Below are 26,778 nucleotides of genomic sequence, written 5' to 3' on the forward strand. Positions count from 1 at the left end.
CTTCTGAACATTGAGCAGTATACGCGAAGACGAGCGTCAGAACACCCAAAACACTGATGCATAACGGGTAAGCCTAAACAGGGAAAATGCGCACACAACGATAGCACAATTTCCACCGGCATGTAAGCACAAAACCTTTAACTGCGCAAACACACGACATCACAAGTTCCATCGATACCCGATACCCCGCCCCTTTCTCATTTAGTGACGTAGTCAGACAGGTACCCTGGCGGATGAGATTCGCGCGACGAGCGGCGGACAGGCGTTGGTACTGCCGAGGGAGCGGGACGGACAGGGATATCAGGTGGCGCTGAAACTGGAGGCGCCAGCAGGGGATCAGGCATATCTGGGACCTGTGGGTCACCTGCCTCATCCGATGAGGGACTCTGGAAAGGGCGTGGCACCTGTTCCCGGGAACGGAAAGCAGGCAAGTTCAGTACCGGTGGGTTACGCACTGGAGTATTTCGCTCATCACAGTCCACATCAGAGCCCACATCTCCAGCCAGAAGCTGCCGCCGATTCCGGCGGTAAAACACGCCATTCACCTTCACAAGGTACGAGCGGTGGGTCAGTGGCCTCACGCACACACCGAGTGACCATCTAGCCTGTCCGGGCAACCGCATGCGGATGGACTGGCCCGCTTCCAGTGGCTTGAGAGAGTGGGTGCCTCGGTTGTAGTATGTCGCCTGTTTAGCCTTTCGTTGCAGCAATTCGCGCGATACATCTGGGGAGCCGGGTGCCGTGAAATTTGAGCGCACCTGAGGCACGAAAGTTCGAGCAGGGCGACCAAACATGAGTTGTGCCGGAGAGACACCTATACCTTCCGTCGGTACGTTCCGCCAAGCAAGGAGAGCCCACTGTGGGTTTCCGCCCGACTCGAGTGCCTTTTTGAACAAGCGCTTTACCGTGCGAACAGCGTTTTCGGCTTTCCCGTTTGACTGGGGATAGCTCGGGCTCGAAGTGCAGTGAACAATGTCCAAACGATCTGTGTATGCTTTGAACTCTGCACTGGCGTAGCACGGGCCATTATCACTGACAATGGTTTCTGGGATCCCATACCGCGCGAACTGAGCTGACATGGCTTTTATGACATTGGTAGTTGACATTGAAGCCAACCGATCAACTTCGACAAAATTACTGTAGTAGTCAACCAAAACGCTGTATGCTACACCGTTCAGCTCAAACAAGTCAACAGCTATCTTTTGCCAGGGACGATCTGGCAGCTCGTGTGACATCATGGGCTCCCTAGACTGAGCAGGGTGATGTGCCAGGCACACTGTACATTTGAGGATGGTCTCCTTCAAAGCGCTGGTCATACCCAACCAGAAAACACACTCACGCGCAAGTCGAAGGGTTGAAGCGAGTCCAATGTGAGCACGATGCAGCTCAGTTATCACTTCTCGCTGCTGACTGAAAGGAACCACGAGGCGCCGGCCTTTAAAGATCAGTCCGTCTTGCACGGCCAGTTCGTCCCTGAACGGAAAGTAGCCCCTCAGAAGCTCAGGAACGTCTCGGCGATGCGCCGGCCAGCCAGAGCGCAGCTGCCTCAGCAGCTGAGACAAAATGGGATCATCGGCGGTAGCTGATCGCAGCTTCATCAGTCTCTGGGGGGAGATCGAAACGCCTTTCGTCAGATCAACGTTTTCAAGTTGCACTGCACACGCCGACTGACTGGTTTCAGGCAGAGCTGCTCGGCTCAGGGTGTCGGCCACGAGCACTAGCGATCCTTTAGTGTACACTATGGTTATGTCATATCGCTGCAGTGCGAGCAGCATGCGCTGAAGCCGAAGAGGAGCATCCCCTAGGGGCTTTGCCATGATGGCCTCGAGCGGCTTATGGTCACTCTGTACTGTGACCGGCCTACCATACACGAACTGATCGAGCCGGGTCATTGCAAACACTATGGCGAGCAGCTCTTTCTCGATCTGAGAGTACGCTTGCTCTGCTGCAGTAAGTGAACGCGAACAATACATGACGGGATGTCCATCCTGAAGCAAAACCGCGCCTAGACCGGCTTTGCTGGCGTCACACTGTACGGTCGCTTCTCGCCTGGGGTCATAGAAGCAGAGGACCGGCGCCGATGTCAGAAGGTCTTTTATGGTTTGGAATGCATTCTCACATGCCGGACTCCAGAACCAGCCGACATTGCGATGAGTCAGCTGACGTAGGGGATGCAGCACATCGGAAATGTTGGGCACAAACCGAGACAGATATCCCACCATGCCAAGAAATCTTTTGAGCTCGATTACTGATGTCGGGGCAGGAAGATCAGTGATGGCCTGCACTTTGGCAGGATCGGCGTGTAGGCCGCGATCGCTGAGAAGGTGACCCATCCATTTCACCTGACTCACCTTAAATTTGAATTTGTCAGGGTTCAGACGGAGATGACGGGAGCGTGCGCGATCGAGAAATGCCAGAAGGTTCTTATCGTGGTCCAGAGTCGCCTCTGCTCGCGTCTGACCACAGCCATAGATGACAAAGTCGTCCGCAATCACCTCTACACCGGAAAGGCCGCTCACCAGTTCATGCATCGTTCGCTGCCACACCTCTGGTGCCGACTTTATACCATACGGGAGGCGTTCCCAGCGATATCTGCCGAAGGGCGTGTGGAAACAGCACAGGTTGGCAGATGCGTCTGACAATCCTACTTGCCAGAAGGCTCGACTGGCGTCTACAACAGAGAACACCTTGGCACCACTAAGGCGAGAGGTCACTTCATCAAGTGTGGGCGTCGGGTAGTGCTCTCTCAGCACCGCCTCGTTGAGAGATTTTGGGTCTAGACACAGACGAATGTCTCCAGATGGCTTGTCTACAACCACCAGGTTAGAGACCCACGGCGTTGGGCTGGTTACTGGGGTAATCAGACCGTGCTTTGTCAGATCATCAAGCTTTGCCTTCAGCTTATCTCGAACATGTACACGCACGCGACGCGGCGGATCAGCCACCGGACGGACCGTAGGATCAGTGACGATCGCATAATCACTCAGCACACACCCGATCGAAGATGTGTCAAATACATCATGATACTCGCGGAGGACGGTCTCAGCTGTCAGCAAAGATGGCTGCTGTCCGATCATAGTCCCACCCTGTCGCGTGTCTGTGACCGCGGAAGTCGGTGTCGGCACGGCAGGGGCGCTGTCGGTTCTATATACATGGGGAACGTAGTCCAATGGGTCGACATCATTGACCTGAAGAAGGCCCAGGTCAATGGATGATGACAGGCTGAGGATCGGGGTGACATCCTGTGCGACTACACGGCACAAAATCACTACACGTCGTTTGTCGGGCCCTTTGTACAGACTTAGCCGGGCTCTCCCCACTGTTGCTACCACAGACCCGTCATACATGCGCAGGTGAGTGACTCTGTTTTGCAAATGCCTGTGGGTGACGTCACCTGACACTCGCTCATATTCGTTGATACCGATAACATTACACTGGGAGCCGGAGTCAACCAGGAATCTGATAGATTCCCCATTGTCGGCGTGCATAGTTTTGTATACCCTGGAGGGGTCCATACCTGTTTCGAAAACAGCGCCCACGATGTATGGGTCTTCATCTTCAGGCGTTTGTACCGCGGCGACTCTAGGCCCACTGCCGTCTGGTGGGCGGCGCCGACCGTCTCCAGACCCGAACTGGCGTTGTCGAGGCGCACGAGCTCCTCCCGCGGCGCCCAGCGCTGCGCCACTGGTTCCAGCCGGTCGTCGCCGTGGGCACGCTATCCCTCCGGAGAAATGATTCTGGCCGCCGCACACGTTGCACGTTTTGCCCCACGCGGGACACTGTGTCCGTCTCATCACATGCACCCGGGCACAAAAGCGGCACTGGGCGCTCACCGTAACAGAAGACGGGGGTGCGACCGGCTGGGACACTGCGCAGACATCATTAGTGTTCTGTTGCGGCTCTTCTGAGCGCGCACCGGCCATACTCTGTTGGTCACGTGTTGACGCCTCTTCGGAGATGGCAATATTTATCGCTTCCTGCAGCGTCAGCTTCGACTGACGAAGAAGAGCGCGCTGTGTCCCCTGGTCGCGCACACCAATGACCAGGCGGTCACGAATCATGTCGTCCACGTCATGAAATTCACAAGTAGCCGCCAGTGAGCGCAGGGCAGCCAGGAAGCTTGTCACACTCTCATCCGGACGCTGTTGCCGGGTGTTGAACGTGAAACGTTCCAAAATGACGTTTCGTCGTGGGTTGCAGTAGGCTTCAAATTCGGCCAGGAGGGCCGGAAGGCCGTCCGCCTCCTGCCACTCAAAATGTGTCGCGATCTCTTGTGCACTGACACCTGCACAATTAAAGAAAGTCCCTAGCTGCACCGCCATAGGCTTCGCAGCCAACTCACGGGCCGCAGCATAATACTGCCAGTCTCGGCTCCATCTTGCCCACTCGGCAGCCATATTTGCCGCCCCGAAATTCAACTCGGTTGGCGATCGAAGATTCATAGTGAGAATACAAGTAATGAAGGCAATGCCAACCAGGCAAAATATCAACACGAAGGGTTCAGTTTACTTCTGACACCATGTCACGAGTCTGTGTCATCAATATACCTCAAAGAATTGAGAACAACAGGACCCGTGTATTCTCGAGCCACACGCCAAACAATAACAACCTTTGACCTTGAGCCGCCCGTATTTACTGCACATATATGGCAGCTCAGTGGCAGCCATATTATTACGTCACATACGACACGCGTGATAAACGGCGCAACTTAGCGCTCCGGTCAACTGCTAGCTTCTGAGGAGTGGATTATCATTCTGTAGTTGACATACATTCCCGATGGGGTTAGGTAGGTAGGTACCTACATTAGAAATGAAAAAAAAATCAGACATTTACCTAAACATTCTTTCATTTCCAATCATGCATACCTCAATCCCCCTCTAACTCCAGGAAGTTCTAGCAGGTTCCATTTTCTCGACTTTGGCCGTCGCCCGTCGGCCGTCAGCCTGATCTGGGAGGTCAACTAATGACCTGGGAGAAAACGTAAGAACCTTGGCTTGATCATTGGAATTATTGTACTGCGGACACTACACGCTTGCTTTTCTGCGACACTTTAGCTGAATCAGGGGCCGAACGGCTATATGGACAGATTCACAGCCAGATTGGCCCACTAGGTACCCGGTGAAGTTAGTTAGAGACCTGTCTATAAACCGCTACGTAAATAGCCCTGCACGTAAATAAATCAATATGAGAAGGTCGCGTGCGCCTCTTTCGGGCAAAAGGTGTGCCTTGAATCACTTTCAAAAGTCGTTTACCTACTAGGTTAATATTGAACAACTACGATGTAGGTAGGTGTCAGATTTTTTAGCCCGCGCCCCGTACGGGGGAGGCCGAAACGTCCCCCCTGTCCTTTTCCGTCGATATCTCCTAAACGACTAGAGATATCGCCACCAAACTTTCAGGACCCCTCCGGGCATCAATTTTACACATTGTGACCAAAATTTTTTTCCAGAGGCTATAATAGATTGGCCACAAATGACGTCAGTAATGACGTCATGTTCTGCCATTTTCGACCGAAAAAAGACCTTCGCGAGAAGAGCTCTCAGGCCTATGCAGCTTTGAAGATACAGAAAAATGATCAAGACAAAGAAGTGTAAAATTGACAGTGCTACAAAACTGCTATCTCGGATTTTTGAATTTTTTAGTTTTGACACCCACAAATAAAAAAAAAAACATTTTTTTGATATATTAGCCAAAAAATCCAAAAAGTTTTCTGAGTTAAAAAAAAACGGAATATACCTATATGTTAGTATACCTACCGTCTCCTATCTCCGTACCAAATTTTAGATCGATATCTCGTTTTTTGACCAAGTTATAGCGAAAAAAAAACTGCAAAAATGATGACGTCAAATTTTCAAACTCAATTTTTGGCAATTCTAGACCACGTAGGGCAAAACAAAGACCACCATTAGACTCCCCGTGACGAGTTGCATCGAATCGATACCGATTTATGCAAAAATATCAACTTTGAAATTAATTTGACTTAATTTGACCTGACCTTGGCCTGACCTTCACCAGAAAGTAGCCTAAGCTGGCCCCAAGGGCTGCCTGACCCACATACTCGCATTTGTTATGTAAACTGGACCATAAAACATTTATTACACGACACTTTAACCCGGCACCGCCTGGGCTATTTCCGTACCCACATCAGCCTGGGGGGGGGGGGGGGTCGGATCCGACCCCCCCCCCCTGTTATCTCGAGAACCAATGGTCGTATCGAGCCCCGCGAGGCGGCGTTCGAAAGGTCTCTACGAGACCTTCCCAAAGCACTCTTAACATTTTAAGATTGAGGTCAACTTTCGGGTCAAGGTCAGGTCAAAGGTCAAATTCAGGGGTTTTGCATGATTAGGCTTACGGACAGCGGAATCGATAGCTGCTGCTCGAAACTCACCACAAATGACCCCAAAGACCTAGTGAAGGTACCATGTGCGTATAGGGGTCATACTTAGTACGGGTCAAGGTCAGGTCAGGTCACGAAAGGTCACGGTTTTCACTTTCTGCTACATGGGCGTGCGACACATGTTTTATGGCTTATTTTTCACGCCAAATCCGATGGTAATGGTTATATGTGACCCCAAGTCACTGTGCTGGTGATAAGTGTGCATTGAAAGCATAAAAAATCGTTTATACCATCATTAGCGTCGCCACGGGGGGGCAAGCGGGGCAGCTTGCCCCCCCAACCTCGGACCGGGCACCCCCTGAGATCGATACAGATCCGATGAGATTTTGGAGTGGGGAAAAAATGGGGGTACCTTTCTGAGAATGTCCGTGAGGTCAGACTCGGTTGGAGCGTGCAGTTTAAACCAGAGTCTGACTCGCAGTCGCCAAAATCTTCAAGACTCCGAGTCCAGACTCGGAAATGTCAATGCTGTGATTCATTCCATGTTCCTAGTTCGTTCTTTATTACATTTTACAGCTGATTTTCATAAGTTTTGGAGTGCTGACACAATTTTCGTTCAAAGCGTGAAACGAAATCTTCGGGGCCTTTCTCAACTCTCGCCAAATGTCTGCGACAGGCTCAATTACCGTGCAAGTGTCGCAGGGTTCATGAGCTTGCTTTAAACAAAGGCTCCTAAGGAGCTCCACTGAGCCCTAAAGAAGCTTTCAGAGGGCCCAAACGGGCCTCTGAAAGTCCCACTGGTGTCCATGTTCTCTGAGGGCCCATACAGGGATCTTTGAGCCTTCGAACATTTCTGAGAACCTTAACTGGTCTCTGATAGTTCAGCCAAACTTTTGAGGCGACAGACTTTGCTAACCCCAAGCCGGCATCTGAGGGGTCGCAGCTCACGTGTCCCTCACATGTGTTGAGGTCCGCAACACATGTTTATTATGTCCCTGCGTAAGGTCCTTAGGGATTCGACACAGACCCCGAGGGTTCACACTGTTATCCGAGGGCTCCAGGCTCACCCTGGGCCTAGTTTCTTAGCGCCCGCCGCCCTCACTGGCTTCTGAGGGCCCCACCTTGGGCTCGGAAAGCCCTAAAGCACCATGTACACGTAAATATTTGAGGTGACCCACGCCGATCTCCGGGATCCTAAGCATGCTTCTGAGAGTCAGCACTGACCCTGAGTGGCCTGAAATGGCCTGGAAGTCCCAAACCTATCTCTAAGGGATCCCTTGCCGCTATGCCGTGCGTAACTTTTGGTTCCGTTTAACAGTTTTTGTTCGCGTTTGCAGCGCTTCCCTTCACACGAAAAACGAGAAACTTTTGTTCACACTCGAGTGAACAAAACACTTCCTCTCACTTGAGCAAAGATGAATTACTTCCGATTCACACTTCCGACATTCACTCTCCGCCGAATGCCCAACTTAGCTACGATCGGTGGCTGGGATAAGTCCTATGCATTTCACGTAAAACCTCTGCATGCATGCGTGAATGGTGGTTTTAGCAGGGTGATCCGATTAAATGGAGCGTTTTTCCCCTTTTTCTGGGTAATGATCATGAGCGTCGAGCGTCTACACAGGGGCCCTCTGCAGTGCGTCGGCAATCGCAGCCACTATATACTATAATTCTACCAGTCGTTTTTGTCATAAAATTTAAAAATTTCGAATTTTTCTATAAAAATTACATGTCATAGCTAGAAGAAACCCTTTGTCACCATCGGATTCCTCGCACCATTGCGCGTCGAATGATATGTAAAACGAGTGAGTGAAGACTGGGGAAAGGCAAGTTTTAACACAAAAGTTGATTTTGCCCCCCCAACCGAAAATCTCTGGCGACGCCTATGTATACCATACATAACTAAACGAGGGCTAAGAAAAAAAGTCAATTTTTCAACTTTTTATTTTTGACATAAAAATGCACTTCTCTAGACGAGCTTTGTCCCAGGAACCTAGTGGTGCCATTTGTTTTCACATGCGATGTTCAGAAGTGCCTCTAATTCGCGAAAATGCTTATGACGTCACCATGCCCTATGCATGTTGGAGCTATTTTTTACAATTTGGGGGTCAAAAATCAAGATAGAAAGTTGAAATTTGGGACATCTAATGTTCTAATAGAGCTCTATAACATATATTCCGGTTTTTTGGAAATTCTCAAAATTTTGGATTTTATTAGCTGTTTTCCAAAAAATATAGTTTTTTGACTTTTTAGGGGTGAAAAACGCATTTTATGGAAAATCCGAGATAGCCATTTTAAAGAACTCGTTGAGCTGCGTCTTTTCATGTCCTTAATTTGCAATTTGCTTAAAACCTCGATTTTTGGCGATTTTTTAAACATTTACCATTTTTTGACTGAAAACGCCATGTAGTTACATCACTAAAATGGATATATCTCAGAAATTTTTGAAAATTTTTTTCTTAAAAATTGCACAGGAGACGTCAAATTGATGGGGGAGAAGGTATGCGAAGTTTCAAGTTGATAGCGCAAGCGGTTCATGAGTTATTCAAGAAAAACGGAAGGGGGGGGTCGGATCCGACCCCCCCAGGCGGTCGCGGGTTAATATTGTGACCCCCAGTGACCTGACCGCTGTGAAATGACCCGGTATCAGTGACCTCAGATAGCAAGGTATGTGTTTGACGAACAATTTACCATCGATGATTTTCAATAATTTACCATTTTACTCGATTTCACAACACATTTCTTAAAATGCCTGTAAACGGTGAAAATCCGACCTTTTACCTGACCTGTGACGCCATCGGTTTGACCTAAGTCAATGAAATTTGGTCATAAGGTACTTAGTTCCCTGGTGGGGCTATCGAACGCCGTTTGAATTTTGAAAATCGGCCGGTAAATTTCCGAGATCTTAGGGGGTGGGGGCGAAACGCCGCCCCCCCTTACGGGTGGTAGGTTTCACTTATTAGTGCACTGTGCAGTGTGCAAGATGAGTACCTACCGCTTTAATCGAAGTAATAGCTTTGAAAACGCTTATTTGTGCCTTCCATTCCATGCATAATCAGCCGCCTCCGATATATTTAGAAGGGAAGACCGCCGCGCCACATTGCATGTCTGTCGCGGTGTGTCCGGGACGCTGATGGTATAGCGCAGTAACCGCAGGCTCACCGTGGGCGGGGACGGCACAGAGGGTGCAGGGAGCACACTCCTGCAGTGTCGGGGCGCGGACGTCTCGCGGCCGCCTCCCGATCACCCCCAGCGGGGGGAGCTGCTCCGCCGCCGGGTGTGACTCCCGGCAGCGGCGGCCGTGCCCGGCACGCGCAGACCGACACGGAGGAAAAGCGCCGCTCACGTGACGAGCCGAGGCGCGCGGCGCGGTGCCATCAGTTCATAAAGAGCCGGTCGCCGCAGCGGGACGGTCAGTGTGGCCCCCTGACGAGCTCAGCTCAGCAGTGTGGTGCGCCGGCGCGAGCAACTACCTACCGGACCCCGCAGAGCGAACCGCCATGGTACTGGCCTGGAGCCTGGTGCTGCAGCTGCTGCAGCTGCACGCAGACGCGCCGCACGAGCTCTGGGACTACAAGAACACTTCCATCTGGAAGAGCTACTTCCCGCTGTGCGATGGGCCGTTACAATCACCTATAAACATCATTCCAGGCTCGGGGAAGCCCCGGGTGGAGAAACTCCAGGTAGACTGGGCGCCTGGCATCGGCAACTCGGAGATCGAGGGCATCAACAACGGGCGCACCATCAAGATCTTCATCCGGCCGGAGAACGTCAGCCGTCCTCTGATGACGCTGCGCTCCCACAGCCGACCCCTGTTCGGAGTCTACCACTTCGCCGAGCTGGACCTGCACTGGGGCGAGGGCCAGGGTGACGAGGGCTCCGAGCACAGCTTCAACGGCAAGTTCTACGACGCCGAGGCGCAGCTGGTCTTCTACAACGCAAAGTACGGTACGTATAACGAGGCCAAGAAGTACCCGGGCGGTCTGGCGATCGTGGCCGTGCCTCTGACGGGCAACAACAACCCACGTGGCCTGCCCTTCTTCCCGCTGTTCAGCATCGACCTGATCCTCGAGGACCTGGCCATGCCGGGCGCCACCATCAACCTCAACGCCGACATCACGCCCTGGAAGGCCATGATGAAGACGGCGCTGAGCAAGTTCTACATGTACTACGGCAGCATGACCAAGCCGCCGTGCAACCCGGTGGTGCTGTGGATCGTCTCGGCCACCGAGTTTGAGATGGAGTGGGAGTTCCTGCTGCAGCTCTACGCCGAGATCTTCTCCAACGAGGCGCTCACCGATAAGATGATCCGCAACAAGCGGCCCATCCAGCCGAGCGCCGGCCGCCAGGTCACCACTTACATCAGCGGAGTGTAGGACCGCCCGCCCCGGCCCCACTCCTGTCCATCTCTGTCAGATCCCGGTACACAGTACCTGCCGCTCGGAAAATACCCCGTCCGGCTGACCGCTGACGAGACACCGAGGCTGTACGACAAAAGTCGCTTCCATCCAGCGATGTTGTGACTCATTCTTGTGCGTGCGTTACGTGCGTTACATGTGCGTTTGTAAGTTGGACAGTTCTGTTTAAACTAGCTTCACACTGCGCACGTTCCCCGTCAGTGTTGTCTGTTTCGTCTATACGTGGGCTTGTGCATAGGAATGTGTCTATATTTAGTCTCTGAGGTAAGCGTTATTTAAGTGTTGGTCTTGATAACGGTAGACTTGTTTTGCGCGCACCCAACGTGCAACGAGATCGTTTAATACAAAATGTGATTGTGTTTGACGTTGGTGAAATATGCTGAGAGCCATTACCTAAATTATCTAAAGCGTTCTTAATACCTTTACATCCCATCGCAACGCCTATTACTTGGCGCTTGCGCTTTTTTGAAGATATAACTAGCGCTTGCGAAGTTCTTCTCATCATTCACCGTATGCCGGTTTGTTTAAAAGCTTGTCAGTTTTGGGAAAGATAATGTATCCCACTAATAGGGCCGGCATGGATCCTGCTGCATCCGTGTCGCTTCCTTTTTTCAAGGCTTTAGGTCGACATCGTAAGGAAATTTCAGCCGAATGCGAACAATGATGGGTTTTGTTTCCTCAAATCAAGGATATTACATTTTCCTGCTATAAAACCAGTTGATGAATACGTAAACTGTTCTTAATTGATTCATATAAGTAGGGTTATCAACCTTCTTTTCCATTTGCTACTTTTAGTAGTTATTCACAAGTCATTATTTGTTTTGAACAGATTCTTACAGCTTCAGCACAGCTGCATTACGATTGTGATATAACCGTTACGATACCGAGACCGATGAAACATGCAAGTTTATTCACCAATAAGTTGGTATTATTTAAAACAAATTATGGAAAGTGGTCTTGAATTTTAGTTGAAAGTGACGAAACGGCGCATAACGGCGTAAGAGTAAAAATAGAATTCAGGAACAAATGTCAAAAATATTAAATCACTTTTGGACGTTTAGGTATGCAGTTAGTTAGATGCCCTAGAGCATTTAAAACTGATAATAATGTCAGGAATCCATGCATGCTGCTCCTCACATTTCAGTTACCTATGTACACTGCGCTCTTGTTTATTTCGTGACGACACGCTACACAATAAAGGAGCCCGATAAAAGTAAGAAAGGATACATTTTTGGGCGACATTGAGAAATCGAAAACAAACTTTATTTTATGCTCGCATTACCTAATAAATGCTTGCTAGTTAGTTCAACCAGCAATTTGCTAAGATGAAGATCAGGTCACACACTTTTACTGAAATTTTCATTGTCGTCTGTGGACGTACAGACGACAACTGAGCCAAGAACTTCGGTATGAAGTTCTTATGAACAGATTACAATGGTGTTTTGAAATCACTGCAAAATCGTCAGTTCTGAATTACTAAATACGGTCACCAAAAACGTATGTCATTAGGTATTGCAGTAGATAACACAGCAGCTTACACCCAAAAACTCCCCTACTTTAATGGTTACCCTCACGGTGACCAAACTGCATCGACTCTGTGGTGAAAGTCCGCCGGGACTGATGGCCACTCCGTGGCGGACACGACTGGCCATCACGGGGGGAGGGGGGAGGTGCAAAGTTTCCGTGTCGGCAAGGTCGACCGGTCGGTCGGGCGCCATTTTCCCGTCGATATAGACTGCATGCCTATATTAGGGCGCTAAATAGCGTTCGAATTCCAAGGTTCGCCGTGATTTTTAAAAGCACGCGACATAAGGATGTGACTAAACTGATAAGTATTTTCGTGCCGTGCAGTGATTTAATTGGATTATTTGGAAGGTTCGAGTGTGAATGTGACTAAAAGCGAGGTCTAAGGCGATAATGAACAAGGCACATGCGAAATCGTGTTTATTTTTACTCCGACTGACGTCTTTATTAAAATATGCCCATAAAAGGACAGTCAATAACTTTAACAAAGGCGTTAGGTATGGACTTTGAGCGTCCCAACAACAGAATCAGAAAGCCCGATGTGATGCAAAGGGACCCGAGCGCAGCGAAGGACGCATTGCAGCTCATAAGATGCTGTTTTCTTATTATTACATTCTTAGTTATCAATGCATTGTAATTATAGCTTTCAGGGACTTTTGGATTTTCGTGAACTAGATAAGATATAGAACAAAATATATACAAATTATCCAGGATAATTGGGTACCTATAGGTACATAACAAGGAACTGGCATGTAACGGTATCTAAACTTAGTGCATCCAGCCTTCGTAGTCGGTGACTCACTGACTCCCTTGCGATTGGATCGGAGCGCTGACCAATCACAGTGCGGCGGCCCCAATCTTGGCTCCGCCCACTGCTGGCCGTGAGACAATCTGCGTAAGCCCAGTCGGCCCGCGTGGGAACCTGCTAGGCGGCGTGGGAGATTTATGGGTTGGGGAGCGGGAGGGCAGAGAATGCAATGCAATGATTTGACCAAAGTATTAAAGTTCGTTTTTTTAAGTTCGACCCTCATTGCAAATGTTACTTTGAACACAGCACGAGAACTGCTAGCTGAATTACTGAGAAAACTGGCTAGCGCCTATTTGTTTTCACAGATGATCAACTTTTATCGAAATTATTTCTGCCTGGCTTCTAGACTAGTTCCCAGACCCTCAGCTCGTACCCCGCAACGGCCCGTCGGCGGTGCCCTGGGTCTACCTACGACCCGTGCTACGACGATGTCATGGCCGTCAAAACACGATGACTTGCACACGATGTCAGTACATTCATTTTTTGCCTTCAGGAACTTATTTTTGAAAGAAAAGAATAAAGGCTTTTCCGCGTGGTAACTAAAAGTCAATTTAAAAATCGACTTTAGACGGGCACTTGAAGAAAGAGAAGAATGTTATCTTTATCTGGCTGGAGATGAACCAGCTGGCGCATCACCCAACTGACTTTCCCTATGTCTTGAATAGATCTCACCTACTACCCCTATGTCTATGATCTCCCTATGTCTTGAATAGATCTCCCCTACCCCTGAATGTGTCTTTATCGGCATGGACTTCTTTTGTTATTTCCGTCTACAGTCTACACTTGCATATGTTTGCTATATTCGCAAGATTCAATGCAATTACAAATGAATTAATCGGCTGAGGCAAAACCCACGGAATGATCCAGATCCTCATTGTACCCCACTTCCTGCCTCCTGGCTCAATCTTATAAAATGCCGTTCTATTCTATTTACGGCATTTGGTAGCATTCACAGTGATATCAGTGATCATTTGTCAGTGATGCTGACAAATGTTTATCTGAGTCAACGAAATGATTCCTTAGACCGTCAAATTACGCTGGACTGAAATGCGTGAAAACCATTTTGCATTTGATAGTCGTTTTCTGCAGCTGAACTTCAGCTAGTGCTGCCATATCCATTCCACGGCGTTTATAAGATTGAGCCAGGCCAGGGGCTCATAAGAGGGCTCATAAGAGGGCTCAGGTTCGAAGCAAACATTTCCTTTACAGTCTTTTTTTTTTGCGAGACAACGATACGTATGACGTATCCAATAACATCGGACGCTATGAGGGAATGTTCACCCCAGACGCTCCCCTAGGATCTGCCAGTGGAAGCCGATGACATCGTACCCACGTCGCGCCGTCAGCCCTGTTCCGTTTTCCTACACTCGAGCGGCACGACATGCGGCGCTGAAGCAGCACAGCCAGGTGGCGTCACCTGTACCATTATGGGAGGTGCCCGACTCAGCGTGGACGGGCACAGAGGTCGGCTCTGCTGCCGAGCTGCCGCTAGGCGTACGGGACGGGAGGGGAGCAAGGTGCCGCACCTCGCCTGGACGGGCACGAGCGCCGGCTCTGCCGCCGGGCTGCACTCAATTGCGGAGCTGCCTTCCTTTGAAGACTGTCCAGCTGGACAGTCGCTGGCAATAGGTTATTGGTACGCGTTGTTCGTGATTGAATGGTGGAACCAGAGCTGTTCTCAGAATTTTAGTCTGAATGGTTGACTGGTTGAATGGATGCTTTCCACCCGGGTGCCCGCTAAGCGGAATTGAGCGCTTGTGAATGTTACTTTTCAAACTGTTTTGACCTTGAGCTTAATACATTTTAACATTATACTCTACTCGTCCAATGTGCTAGCTGTGCTAACGATAAAGATTAGATGACTCAGAGCTGCTCGGTGCCTTTTTGATCCCTTCGCTCTTGCTGTCGAAATTAGGGTCCAACCTTCATTAGCAGTAGTAATGGTGAGCAATGGTCAATGGAAACGAACACATCTGACTTCTAAGTGCGTCACTTGATTTTCTCTCCCACCATCCCGCACTTCCAGTTCTGACCTTCCAGTTCATTTTATTTGTAGGCAGACATATAAAACAACATATGCACTTCTCGATACCTGTCTTATTATCTAGGTAGCAGAACTTACACAGGCGATATCAAATTCCTTACGTAGACTTTTATAGATACACACGAATCTGGCCTGAAGGGAATCGCACGATTCATCTGCTCAATAGACGCCTGATATAGCCCAAACCAAAGCCAAAGCTTCCATCCCATTTGTCTGGTTAATGGTTTCTAACAAACATTGCAGCCAATAAACACAGATGAACATAACATACCTTTTGGGCACATATTGAGCGACAACAGTAGGCATTCATGATTCAAACACGTTTATTAGCCTGCGCCCGACTCGGGTCAGCGTTTAAAGTGACCATCCCACCTTAACATTAGTTTTGAGTTGAGATAGCCAAATTGGTGGCCATGGCCTGAAAATACCGGTTTGGGCACTCACAACACCGAAAAATGCTTTAATTCGGAGATATGGAATTTCAAACTTGCAGTTTTCGGATTCTAAGGGGCTAATGCATTGGTATGCCCCCTTAGAATTTGTGACGTCAGCGGAGGTCTAACGATTTTTAAATCTTTTACTAAAACGTTTGGTAGCACGCGGTGGTATATGCTGCTTTGCGCGCAACAAATGCCGCACTTTCAAATAAAGTCGCTAGGAACAGCGGAGATCCCAAAAAGTAAACAATAGTAAAAGTCTAATATCTTGAAAACCGGTGAATATTTTTCGATGAAATTTGGTAGATATTCGTTTTCGCTCTTCCTGAACCGAGCGACATCACTTTCATGCCAATTCATTAACTTTTTTGAAGGTGGGAGGGTCCCTTTAACGCGCCCTGCTGGCGCGGGGGGGAGGGACTCTTCATAGCCCCCTCCTAACGCCAAAACTAGTTGGCTGATTGTCAAAATTCAAACGGCGTCTGATAGCCCTGGAAAAACTGCCGAATTAAACCTAAATTCATTGACGTCGTAGTCGTCGATGACTCACAGGTCACGTCAAAGTAAAAATTATCAATGATTGGCAGTTGGCTGGTTCACATTTTGGGCTCTGACCGCCGGCTTACAAGTCAGCTTAGGCTCATTTTTGGTTTACATACTCGTGAATATATGCTTAAAGGTAGTGTGCCACCTTTGAATGATTTCCCATTTTATTTTTCCTAGGATAAGAAGCTTCTGTTTTTACCTAATATCGCAAAAAAAATCAAAAATGGGCCTAAAATAGTGCCTTTTTTCGCCTAAAAGTTTATCGGTTTTTCGATATGTATAACAACTGTAGTGGGCTGACCTGCAAACAGGCGTCGGCAACAATCACGAATGCGGCGCACATGTGACAATAAGCAAAGGTCATTATAGAGTTACGACGTACGGGAATGAGTTATCAGCTGTCTAATCGTAGACAACACAATGTCGAATTTAAACTGTAAGCCTGTATTGGTATTGTTTCTTTATCGAGAGTACATGAACCTCCAGGCTCCACGAATCAAACTATTAAAACAGTTATATTTAAGGCGTACCGGTTTCGTCTATTGACTTCTTCAGCGCCGTATGAAACAAGGAACAAGAAAACGAGCACAACATCAATCGTTTGAAATAAATAGCACGTATTTCTGAGAACAAGGTCAGAGTAGTCGGGTATCTCCTAAATAAAACGAAATCATACATATTTTCGTGAACATGTAACAATCTATTCGCAACATGATATTACAATAGCTAAATAGTATTATATCAACTGACGGTGCATATAATATGTTTCCACTTCTCTCACTCTTTCACTCTCTCTCACTCTCTTTCTCTCTCTCACTCTCTCTCTCCCTCCCCCCCCTCTCTCTCTCTCTCTCTCTCTCTCTCCCTCTCTGTTTTTCTCCCTCTTTTCCCACCTCCCTCTCTTTCTCTCTCACTCTCACTCTCTCATTCTTAATTTTTATCTAGATCAATGATGCTCAATTGTGCTGCAGATTTCGCCCATTTTATAAACCCCCCGTTCGTGTTGATCGTTTCGTTAGTTGCGATGTATGCTGCTTCGGTTGCTTTTCTAATCGCTTTTGAAGAGCATGAAGCTATAATTTCTGTCCCCTCCCAGTTCGGTAAATGTCCCGTTTTGTTCGCATGAGCCACAAAAGCGCTATGTTCCATAAAGTTACGAAAATCTCGTTTGTGCTCCTTCAGTCTAGTTTTTGCTCCCCTGCCTGTTTCTCCTATGTATGCCTTTTCACAAATCCCGCACGGTACCCTATACCGGGTGGCCCAAAAAAAAACGTTCCGAACTTTGGAGGCCTATATCTCAAATTTGAGTGCAAATAACGAGCCAAAATTTTCATCAAGTTTGCGTCACTTCTTTGCGTATTGGTATGCCAAATTATAACACTGTACCATCATTTTCAAGCCAGCAATGTTATGTTGAATGAAGTAAGACGTTTTTGCTTTTTTTGCCGTTGTTGAACGGAAGTAATGATTGGCTTAGACGTACAATGTTAGAAAAAATACAAAAAATAGAACGGCTTGAATGATACCAGCACGTGTGTTGCTATTTTATATTTTTTTTTGTCACACTTATGTGCTAAATATTCAAATACTAAGCCAAAGTTGTGTTAATGGATGCCATTCGTTTCAACACAAGTTCTGTTTCAAGGCGAAGGAGTGGCACGGTGCATGGGTTACTGCTGATCGCCCTCCCTTCAAGAAGATCAAATAGTAAATCGACCGAATAAGGAAAAAAGCTAGAGGGAATGTGTCACCCTGAGGCCTGAACCACCAATGAGACTAGTTGCCAGTAGCAGTCATGGCTGTAGGCCGTGGTGCCGAGATGGAAGTGGCCCGTTCACTCACATTTTTGGTAAACATCAGAGCAAAAAAGTGATTTTTACATGCATGCTAGAAATACGAACCGTTTAAAAAGTAATTGACCGAATAACATAAAAATCACACCATTTACTGAAAATGTGTGCCGCATTGACTATTCGAAGTTTCAATGTTGTATCTTTATCACTTTCTGAGAAATATTGATTTAAAGTTGGGAACGTTTTTTCTGGGCCACCCGGTATACTACACTCTTATCTGACTTGTCTTTCTTTTCTTTCTTTCGTATCATCTCGCCTATTTTTCGACCAGATGTCACAGCTGTGCGCGCGCCCGTCGTCTCGATTCGCTTGGCTACTACGTTCGCTAGCTTCGAATTCGGTATGGTAAGGTAACGTTCGTTTTTCTTTCGCTGTCGTTCAGTCTCTGCTCTATTTCGGATCTCCATTGCCTTCCTTTTCAGATTTAAAAGAAGGCCCTTAGGGAACTTCAGTCTAATAAAAGAATCTAAGACATGTTGGATTTCCTGCTCCAGATACTCTTCGCTACATATGCGATAGGCCCTAAGAAAGAAACCTAAAACTACTCCCCGTTTGACTCTATCACTGTGTCCTGAATAGAAATGAATGTAATCTTCTTTGTTCGTTGGTTTTCTGTAAACTTTGAATTTTAGGTAGTCTCCTGTCCTTTCTATTTCAGTGTCTAAGAAGGGGATTCTACCTTGCTTCTCATCACGGAATATATAGTCTACGACATGGAATGGACAAGATCGAGATTTCCTGTAACTGCCAAGTTTTTGGCGACCTGCTGATGATTTAGTCGTGCGGATTCGCTGTGGTTACTTCCTTTACGAGGATGAAAGTATAGTTGCCAGACCTATAACTAATAGGGGAAGGTGGGGCATAACGGGGTACCGGGGCAATATGAGAAGGTGCATTTTATTCTAATCAGGTGTTGCTGTCTGGAATCACTTCTGACAATTTAAAGTTCGCTCGTTGGCCGCCCTTTTCCGGTGGACGCCGGCGGGAGGCGGCGTTGCTGAGGATGGTGGGTAAAGTTTTTTTCATGGTGCTGATGTATTTTTCAACATTCGTTTGGTAACTTCCTAGGTGAAAATCCGTTCGAGTAAGTTTGTCATAGTCAGTGAAAGCAATGACTCTCGTCCTAGCCAACCTTTCGCTGCGATAGAAAGTTGCCGGCTGTTTTGCTAAACATGAACGATCCTGCTCTATTGCCAATGTCCTTCGGGGGTTAAAACGGGTTTCCGATAGAGGCGATATGGGATGGTGAATTTTACCACATTTTACCACATTTTACCCCATTTACGTGCCCAGAAGTGCTTTTTTGTTAGTTAAAACTAGTTGCCTTTATTGGCCCACTCACGTTTCATAAATGCATTTAGAGGAGGGGTTGTGTTAAACGTTTCAAACGTTGTCGTAATGTTTCTTCATTATAAGTAGGTACACAGGCACCGTGTATGTGCCTAATTACGGAGCGAGCGAAGCGAGCGGAGTCTTACGTAGAATAACGGAAATTTCTGAGTATGAGCGAACCGGCTGACCGGCCGGCCGTGGGGACGCTCTTCAAAAGCTAATATCTTAGGAACGGGACATCCGATTGACAAGCGGTCTTCTTTACTGAATGTCACTTGGACGTAAAAGTTATGTGGTGTGATGGCCACCATGCGTTCTTGCCAACCACCGCACGTGGCGGCTGGCGCGTGGTAAAGTTGGACATTTTTTAAGAACCCCCAAAATTGCAACCTCAATAACGGCACAACGGCTGGGCCGATTGAATTGAAACTCGGTACACAGTTAGGTCTCCATCAGATAATTCATCTGCATGTGTTAGGGTTGGGGTGCTGCTGCACGTGCGCACGTGCAGGGGTCGTTTCCAGATCTCGAGAACGGCTGGACCGATGGCGCTCAAATTTGGTACACGGTTAGGGACCAGTTAGTAGGGTGCCGTGCACAAGTCAGTTGGGACCCATTTTGCACGTGCGCACGTGCAGGGTGCCGCTTCCAGATCTCTAGAACGGCTGGGCCGATTGTGCTCAAATTTGGCACATCGCTAGAGACCGGTTAGTAGGGTGCCGATGCTGGCGCCGCCACCGACCGTCCACCGCTGCAGCCAGGCGTCGCTCTCCTGAAGAAACTGCATGTGTTCTCCCGCCGTTGCTGGATGGAGGCTGGATATCGCGCGTCGCTTTGAGCAGGGGTCGAACCGGGCGCAAGAGTTTAGCACATCGAGCAGGTCGTTGAGGCGCAGCAGGAGAGTAGCAGTCGGGAGTGCAGTAGAGCACTTCATGGGCCGGATAAATCCGTTATCCACGGATAAATCCGCGGACCGGATAGGATTGGATTCTAAATTTGTTAAAAAAGAACGGATATGGGCGGGCCGGATTTGGGAATTGAAGGTTGAACCCGGATTAAAACGGATCAAATTTTTAACATTCAACATTGAAGTTAAAAATTGATACCTAGTTTACCAATGTGGTGATTTTCATGTGGTTTTAGGTTTATAAGCATGGTTTTCGGAACCATGATGGTCTGTGAGATGTATGGCTGTCTGGTCCCTTAGATTGAATTTGTTAGCCCAGTTTTGGGCGAAACCAGTTATTGGTGAAACGGATTATTACGGATATTTTTTGGAAGTTTGGCTGCAATACGGGCCATGGGTGGGCCGGATTCTGATATTCAAAGAAAGGCGGATAATGGGCGGATCTGGATATGACTTGCCGGATATGGGCCGGGCCGGATCCTAAAAAGCCTATCCGTGAAGTGCTCTAGAGTGCAGTGCGCGGGAGCTTGCCGTGGGTCGCATGCAATGTGATTGCTGCTGCTACTGTCCGGCTCATCACCTGTGGGGCATAGCTGACTTTCATTTTTCAAAGCTGTTTGGCCTGATGTGTTTCTGGCTTAGTTTTGGAGCAGCCCGTGGGGAAGAAGCGCATTCCAGTGCGTAGAGTGTTTCTAAATGACTCCAAGAGGCTACTTCACCGTCTACTTCAATAGGTATCGTATTTCATTAATGCATTTCGTATGCATTTGAAGATGTGAGGCACGTCATACAGAGCAGCAACCTCGTGCCCGTCCACGGTGAACAAGCCGGTTTCCGCAGCTCCGAGCAGTCTGTAGGTCGCCTGGTTGTTCTTTGACATGTCACCAGTTGTAGCTAGCACAGTGAATCCCGCTGTTGTTACACGTTGGACACACTGTGTTAACAGCTGCTGCTGCACAACGGCCTTGGTCGTTCCGTAACTCAGAAAGAAACCGATGGGCTGTTTCCAGCGTTTGGTGACACTGACGTCCCGCACCATCATGACCAAGGCGTGGTCGGCGCAGGCATTGGCGCGGCAGAGAGAGCCATGATCAGTGAAGCCCTCGATGACGTCATCATCCCGCTGGTAGGCCAACCTTGGTTTTAGCTGCATTTCGTCGAACGAAATGATGCACAGCTTGTCCTTGGCACTTGAACCGATACGCCCTGGGACCAAGGCCATATATAGTCCTGGGACCCTGAAAGTAGAGCGCGAATGCTCGCACTTCCTCATCTTCATCAAATTTTAGACGAATTTCATCGAATTTCATTTAACTTTAGACCAATGTTAAAACTATAATGCAATGAATATGTATAAATGCTCCCGTAACAATGTGTGCTAAAAGTTTCCAATAAAATATACGGCTACCATTTCAAAGTCACAGTCACAACTTGGCCCTTGAAGACGAATCATTCGACGATTGTTAAGAAAAAATGTATGAAATGTTAAGAAAATATATGAAAATGTAAACCCACGTGGAAAGAAATTCATCCGCATCCTCCGGATCTCCGGATATTCATCCGGCAAAATCCTTGATTTTTGGTTACACACGTGGCAATGCTAATCGAAGCTCCTGTCCATTCCATGTCGTAGACTATATATTCCGTGCTTCTCATGTTCAATGGTAAATTGGATCTTTGGATCTACTGCGTTAAGCTCATCTAGTTTTACGTTTAAGTCCATGTCACTTGGAGCAACAACCAGAACATCATCAACATATCTTACCCAGACTACGTTGTCCCCCATGATACTCTGGTAACGATGTTTCTCTAGCCACTCTAAGTACAGGCAGGCTGCCACCGGACTCAGTGGTGAGCCCATGGCTAATCCGCTATGTTGAAAGCATTCTTCAGACTCGAATGTGAGGCCACCAAAGTTCATGCAAAGTGCGATAAGTTTAAGATAGTCTGATTTGGCTAGCGGTAACTGATCTGGGTCCATGTTCCTTACCACCCCTTCTATGACTTTAAATGCACCGTCAATGGGGACATTCGTAAACAAGGATTTGACATCGAAGCTGGCTAAGCACTTTCCCGACATGTCTATAGGGCGGAGGATCTCCATCAGCTCGGCACTATTCTTAATGTGGCTGTCACTGATAGCACCTAAATTGCTAGAGAGAGGTCTGGCCAGTACCTTGGCAAGTCGGTGGGGAGCGCTGCCTATGCCCGACGTGATAGGGCGCACCGGTACCTCGGCTTTGTGTAGTTTCGGAAGACCTCTTAGCTTTGGGGCACCTGGAGCTTCTTCCAAAAGATGAAGTAGTTTCTTCCCCTTTTCTGTTTTCTTTAGCACCCTTCTCGCTTCCTGATTGAACTTCTTGCTTGCTTCGAGTCTGAAGAATACTTTCAACATAGCGGATTAGCCATGGGCTCACCACTGAGTCCGGTGGCAGCCTGCCTGTACTTAGAGTGGCTAGAGAAACATCGTTACCAGAGTATCATGGGGGACAACGTAGTCTGGGTAAGATATGTTGATGATGTTCTGGTTGTTGCTCCAAGTGACATGGACTTAAACGTAAAACTAGATGAGCTTAACGCAGTAGATCCAAAGATCCAATTTACCATTGAACATGAGAAGCAAGGTAGAATCCCCTTCTTAGACACTGAAATAGAAAGGACAGGAGACTACCTAAAATTCAAAGTTTACAGAAAACCAACGAACAAAGAAGATTACATTCATTTCTATTCAGGACACAGTGATAGAGTCAAACGGGGAGTAGTTTTAGGTTTCTTTCTTAGGGCCTATCGCATATGTAGCGAAGAGTATCTGGAGCAGGAAATCCAACATGTCTTAGATTCTTTTATTAGACTGAAGTTCCCTAAGGGCCTTCTTTTAAATCTGAAAAGGAAGGCAATGGAGATCCGAAATAGAGCAGAGACTGAACGACAGCGAAAGAAAAACGAACGTTACCTTACCATACCGAATTCGAAGCTAGCGAACGTAGTAGCCAAGCGAATCGAGACGACGGGCGCGCGCACAGCTGTGACATCTGGTCGAAAAATAGGCGAGATGATACGAAAGAAAGAAAAGAAAGACAAGTCAGATAAGAGTGTAGTATATAGGGTACCGTGCGGGATTTGTGAAAAGGCATACATAGGAGAAACAGGCAGGGGAGCAAAAACTAGACTGAAGGAGCACAAACGAGATTTTCGTAACTTTATGGAACATAGCGCTTTTGTGGCTCATGCGAACAAAACGGGACATTTACCGAACTGGGAGGGGACAGAAATTATAGCTTCATGCTCTTCAAAAGCGATTAGAAAAGCAACCGAAGCAGCATACATCGCAACTAACGAAACGATCAACACGAACGGGGGGTTTATAAAATGGGCGAAATCTGCAGCACAATTGAGCATCATTGATCTAGATAAAAATTAAGAATGAGAGAGTGAGAGTGAGAGAGAAAGAGAGGGAGGTGGGAAAAGAGGGAGAAAAACAGAGAGGGAGAGAGAGAGAGAGAGAGAGGGGGGGGGGGAGGGAGAGAGAGAGTGAGAGAGAGAGAAAGAGAGAGAGAGAGAGAGTGAAAGAGTGAGAGAAGTGGAAACATATTATATGCACCGTCAGTTGATATAATACTATTTAGCTATTGTAATATCATGTTGCGAATAGATTGTTACATGTTCACGAACATATGTATGATTTGGTTTTATTTAGGAGGTACCCGACTACTCTGACCTTGTTCTCAGAAATACGTGCTATTTATTTCAAACGATTGATGTTGTGCTCGTTTTCTTGTTCCTTGTTTCATACGGCGCTGAAGAAGTCAATAGACGAAACCGGTACGCCTTAAATATAACTGTTTTAATAGTTTGATTCGTGGAGCCTGGAGGTTCATGTACTCTCGATACAATACTTGTCCATTTATAACTACAATTGTTTCTTTAATTTGGCTGGCAAACATTAATTTATGGTTTGAAATATTATTTTATGTAAAATAATTGATATGAAACAGCCGTCTCTAAAGTTATGACCCCATCTCACCACATGAAAGTGGCAGAAATGACAATGATCAGCTGACGCATTTTTCTTGGCCGAAGTCAGAGGGCGCGGCCCGACGCACCACCACCGCACCACAAAGTATGAGCAGAAGCCGCGCCCAAAGCCAGGGCCCCGGTAACGTGAGGTAGCCGAGTCGGGGCAGCGTGCGCTGACCCAAGCCGGGGCCGCGGCTTTGGGCGCGGTCTACCGCATCCCCGCGGGCAGCCCCGGGCTATCACATGACACCGGGAGGACGCGCGGCCCTGGCTTGGGTCAGCGCCCGCTGCCCCGACTCGGCTACCTCACGTTACCGGGGCCCTGGCTTTGGGCGCGGTCTACCGCACCACCTAACAGGCGTGTTCGAAACCGCAGGAGATGATGATGAACGGGTTTATCGAAACTTGATTGGATGAGCCTATCGGTAATAGCGATTTCAGTGTGTGCATTTATTGTTCATAGTGGTGTAAAATGTGGTTGGGGTACGACCGACAACCCGTCGGGGCGAATTTCGCACTGGGGTACTCAAAATCTGAAGAATTTAAGACGTTTCCATGAGTTTTGAAGGTATGGATAAGTTCTAAAAATCCGGTTCTCCTTATCTGGGCCATTAACTCCATACGGTCCAGGAAAGCTGGCACACTACCTTTAACCCTCGCCCTGGCAGGGAGGGGTCGATGCGACCCCCCTAAGGTTTTTCGAAAATAGCGTAAAAACGGCGGCGCGCAGCGCCGCCAAATTTGGCACAGCCTATGGGGCAACCTTTTTACATATGACCTGAAAATTTCAGGTCCGGGTGACCTTAGGTCAGGTCACCAGGTCAGAAAAACCGGTACAAGGTCATGGTCAAATTTCAATTTTCTTTTTGCACCTGTCCAACTCACAGTTTTGGACTGGTTTCCTTCAAACTTTCAGGATGTGCTAAGTTCACCGAGTTGTATAACATATAGTTCGGGTTTTTTGAGGTCACTGACCTGAGGTCAGTTAGAGGTCATTACGTCGTAATGTTAAGCCTATGGGAAAATACTAAATTCGGAAAATACTGGAGATATCCGCTTCGTTCTATCACTTTTGTGCTTTGAAACCACAGTAATCAACAGCAGGTCACTTGGTGCTCCTTTGTTTGGTGTACTTATCCATGGGTCAGGTCAAATGAGGTCAACTGAGGTCAAATGACGTTTTTGCCAATAACTTGGCACATAATGACGCTAGAACTTAAAAATGGTATCATTGTGTTCCTGGTGATCAGCCGAATCGAATGATATGCGATATGATGCAATTTGGTTAGCTTGAACTTAATTTATTAATTTAAGTTTACTTAAAATTTAAGAAAAACTTTAAGTACACTTAAGCAAGCTAAAAAGTATATCATTCGACGCGCCTTGACGTGCTGAGTTCACTGGTGCTTTTCTTTTTGCTCTATCTTAATTAGATCAAAAGTTATAAGCGGAAAACTTCTGACCTGTTTTTAGCGAAATTTTTACATTTATACCCCCCAAAACCCCCCTAAATATTGACCTAGAGCAACCAAATTTGCACAGGGGCGAGAACTGTAGGGGGCCCACCTACCTACCAAATTTGGTGTTTCTAGGTGCCATAGGAGCCAATCGCGAGGGGGGGGGGTCGCATCGACCCCCCCCCCCCTGCCATGCCGTGTTATGAAAAATGCCCTGCCAGGGCGAGGGTTAAGGTGCCGGGCCCTGAGGGTACCAAACTTGTACTTTGATCTTCAGGTCAGGGCCAGGTCATCACAGGTCACGGACATCTTTTATCATGCATCGGTCACGTGGCACATGTCCTATGGTTCATTTAGGCCATAGATTTCGAATTCTGTGTCGTTTATGCCATTTGAGGTCATTTCGAGCTGAATTTAGCCGAGGTCAGGTCACTTTCAGGTCCAAAAATGTCAAATTTTTCAAGTTCATTTTTTTCAACAAAAAATTGGTGTGTATCGGATGCCGTTTGAGCTCAGGAAAACGATGGTGCCATTTGTATTGGTGTACGATGTCAATTACGTACTGAAAAATTGATTTAAAGAATTCATAAATGTGAAATTTTTGCTATCATGCGTATAACGTGGCCATTTTTGAAGATATCTGGCTAAACATTGTACAGTATATCATAGGCATGTGTTCTATCACACATATTCCGTGTGTTTTTTCTTTTGAAAAGTCAAAAACGTTTTGAAAAAGAAGATGAAAAATAATTTTGAAATTTAGGATACATAACTCTCAAAATATTCAAAATTTGAAAAATCCGAGACAACAGATTGATAGCAGAGTGAATTCTGAGTCCTCTCATGCAAATAGATTGGACCTAACTTAACAACTGAGCTCTTGAGAGCGATTGACGTAATTCAATGTTTTGCGCCGACATCGGCCGAACATGACGTCACTCTGACGTCATGTTCGGTTGACCTATGGTAGCTACGAAGTTTTTATTTTGACACAATGCGTAAAATTGATGAAGAAGAGGTACTATAAGTTTCGCGTCGATTCGTTTAGCGGTTTAGAAGTTATTGCAGAAAAAGAGAGGGGGCGGGTTAATCAGACAT

The 26,778-nt window shown here is 47.4% G+C and overlaps 2 protein-coding genes across 2 annotated transcripts; one reads left to right on the forward strand and one right to left on the reverse strand.

Annotated features, from left to right (window-relative positions):
- Window positions 1-730: 730 nt before the first annotated feature.
- LOC122390655 lies at window positions 731-4,675 on the reverse strand. The gene is made up of 2 exons (XM_043383804.1): window positions 3,518-4,675; window positions 731-1,604 (listed from the first exon to the last, which is right to left on the reverse strand). The coding sequence occupies exons 1-2, from the start codon at window positions 4,440-4,442 to the stop codon at window positions 1,570-1,572; spliced, it is 960 nt and encodes a 319-aa protein (XP_043239739.1). The 5' UTR covers window positions 4,443-4,675; the 3' UTR covers window positions 731-1,569.
- A 5,162-nt stretch (window positions 4,676-9,837) lies between these two features.
- LOC122390645 (carbonic anhydrase 1-like) lies at window positions 9,838-10,713 on the forward strand. Its single transcript, XM_043383788.1, has one exon. The coding sequence runs from the start codon at window positions 9,838-9,840 to the stop codon at window positions 10,711-10,713; it is 876 nt and encodes a 291-aa protein (XP_043239723.1).
- Window positions 10,714-26,778: the final 16,065 nt, after the last annotated feature.

Source organism: Amphibalanus amphitrite, unplaced genomic scaffold, assembly GCF_019059575.1.
Source record: "Amphibalanus amphitrite isolate SeventyFive unplaced genomic scaffold, NRLGWU_Aamphi_draft 000404F_arrow, whole genome shotgun sequence".
Lineage (NCBI taxonomy): Eukaryota > Metazoa > Arthropoda > Thecostraca > Balanomorpha > Balanidae > Amphibalanus > Amphibalanus amphitrite.

Excerpts from the sequence above, each read along its gene's own strand:
- LOC122390645 (XM_043383788.1), top strand. The coding sequence starts at position 9,838 with ATGGTACTGGCCTGGAGCCTGGTGCTGCAGCTGCTGCAGCTGCACGCA.
- LOC122390655 (XM_043383804.1), bottom strand. The coding sequence starts at position 4,442 with ATGAATCTTCGATCGCCAACCGAGTTGAATTTCGGGGCGGCAAATATG. Across the intron at positions 1,605-3,517 it reads GGGCGCTGTTTTCGAAACAG|AGACTGATGAAGCTGCGATC; the intron begins GTATGGACCCCT and ends ATCTCCCCCCAG.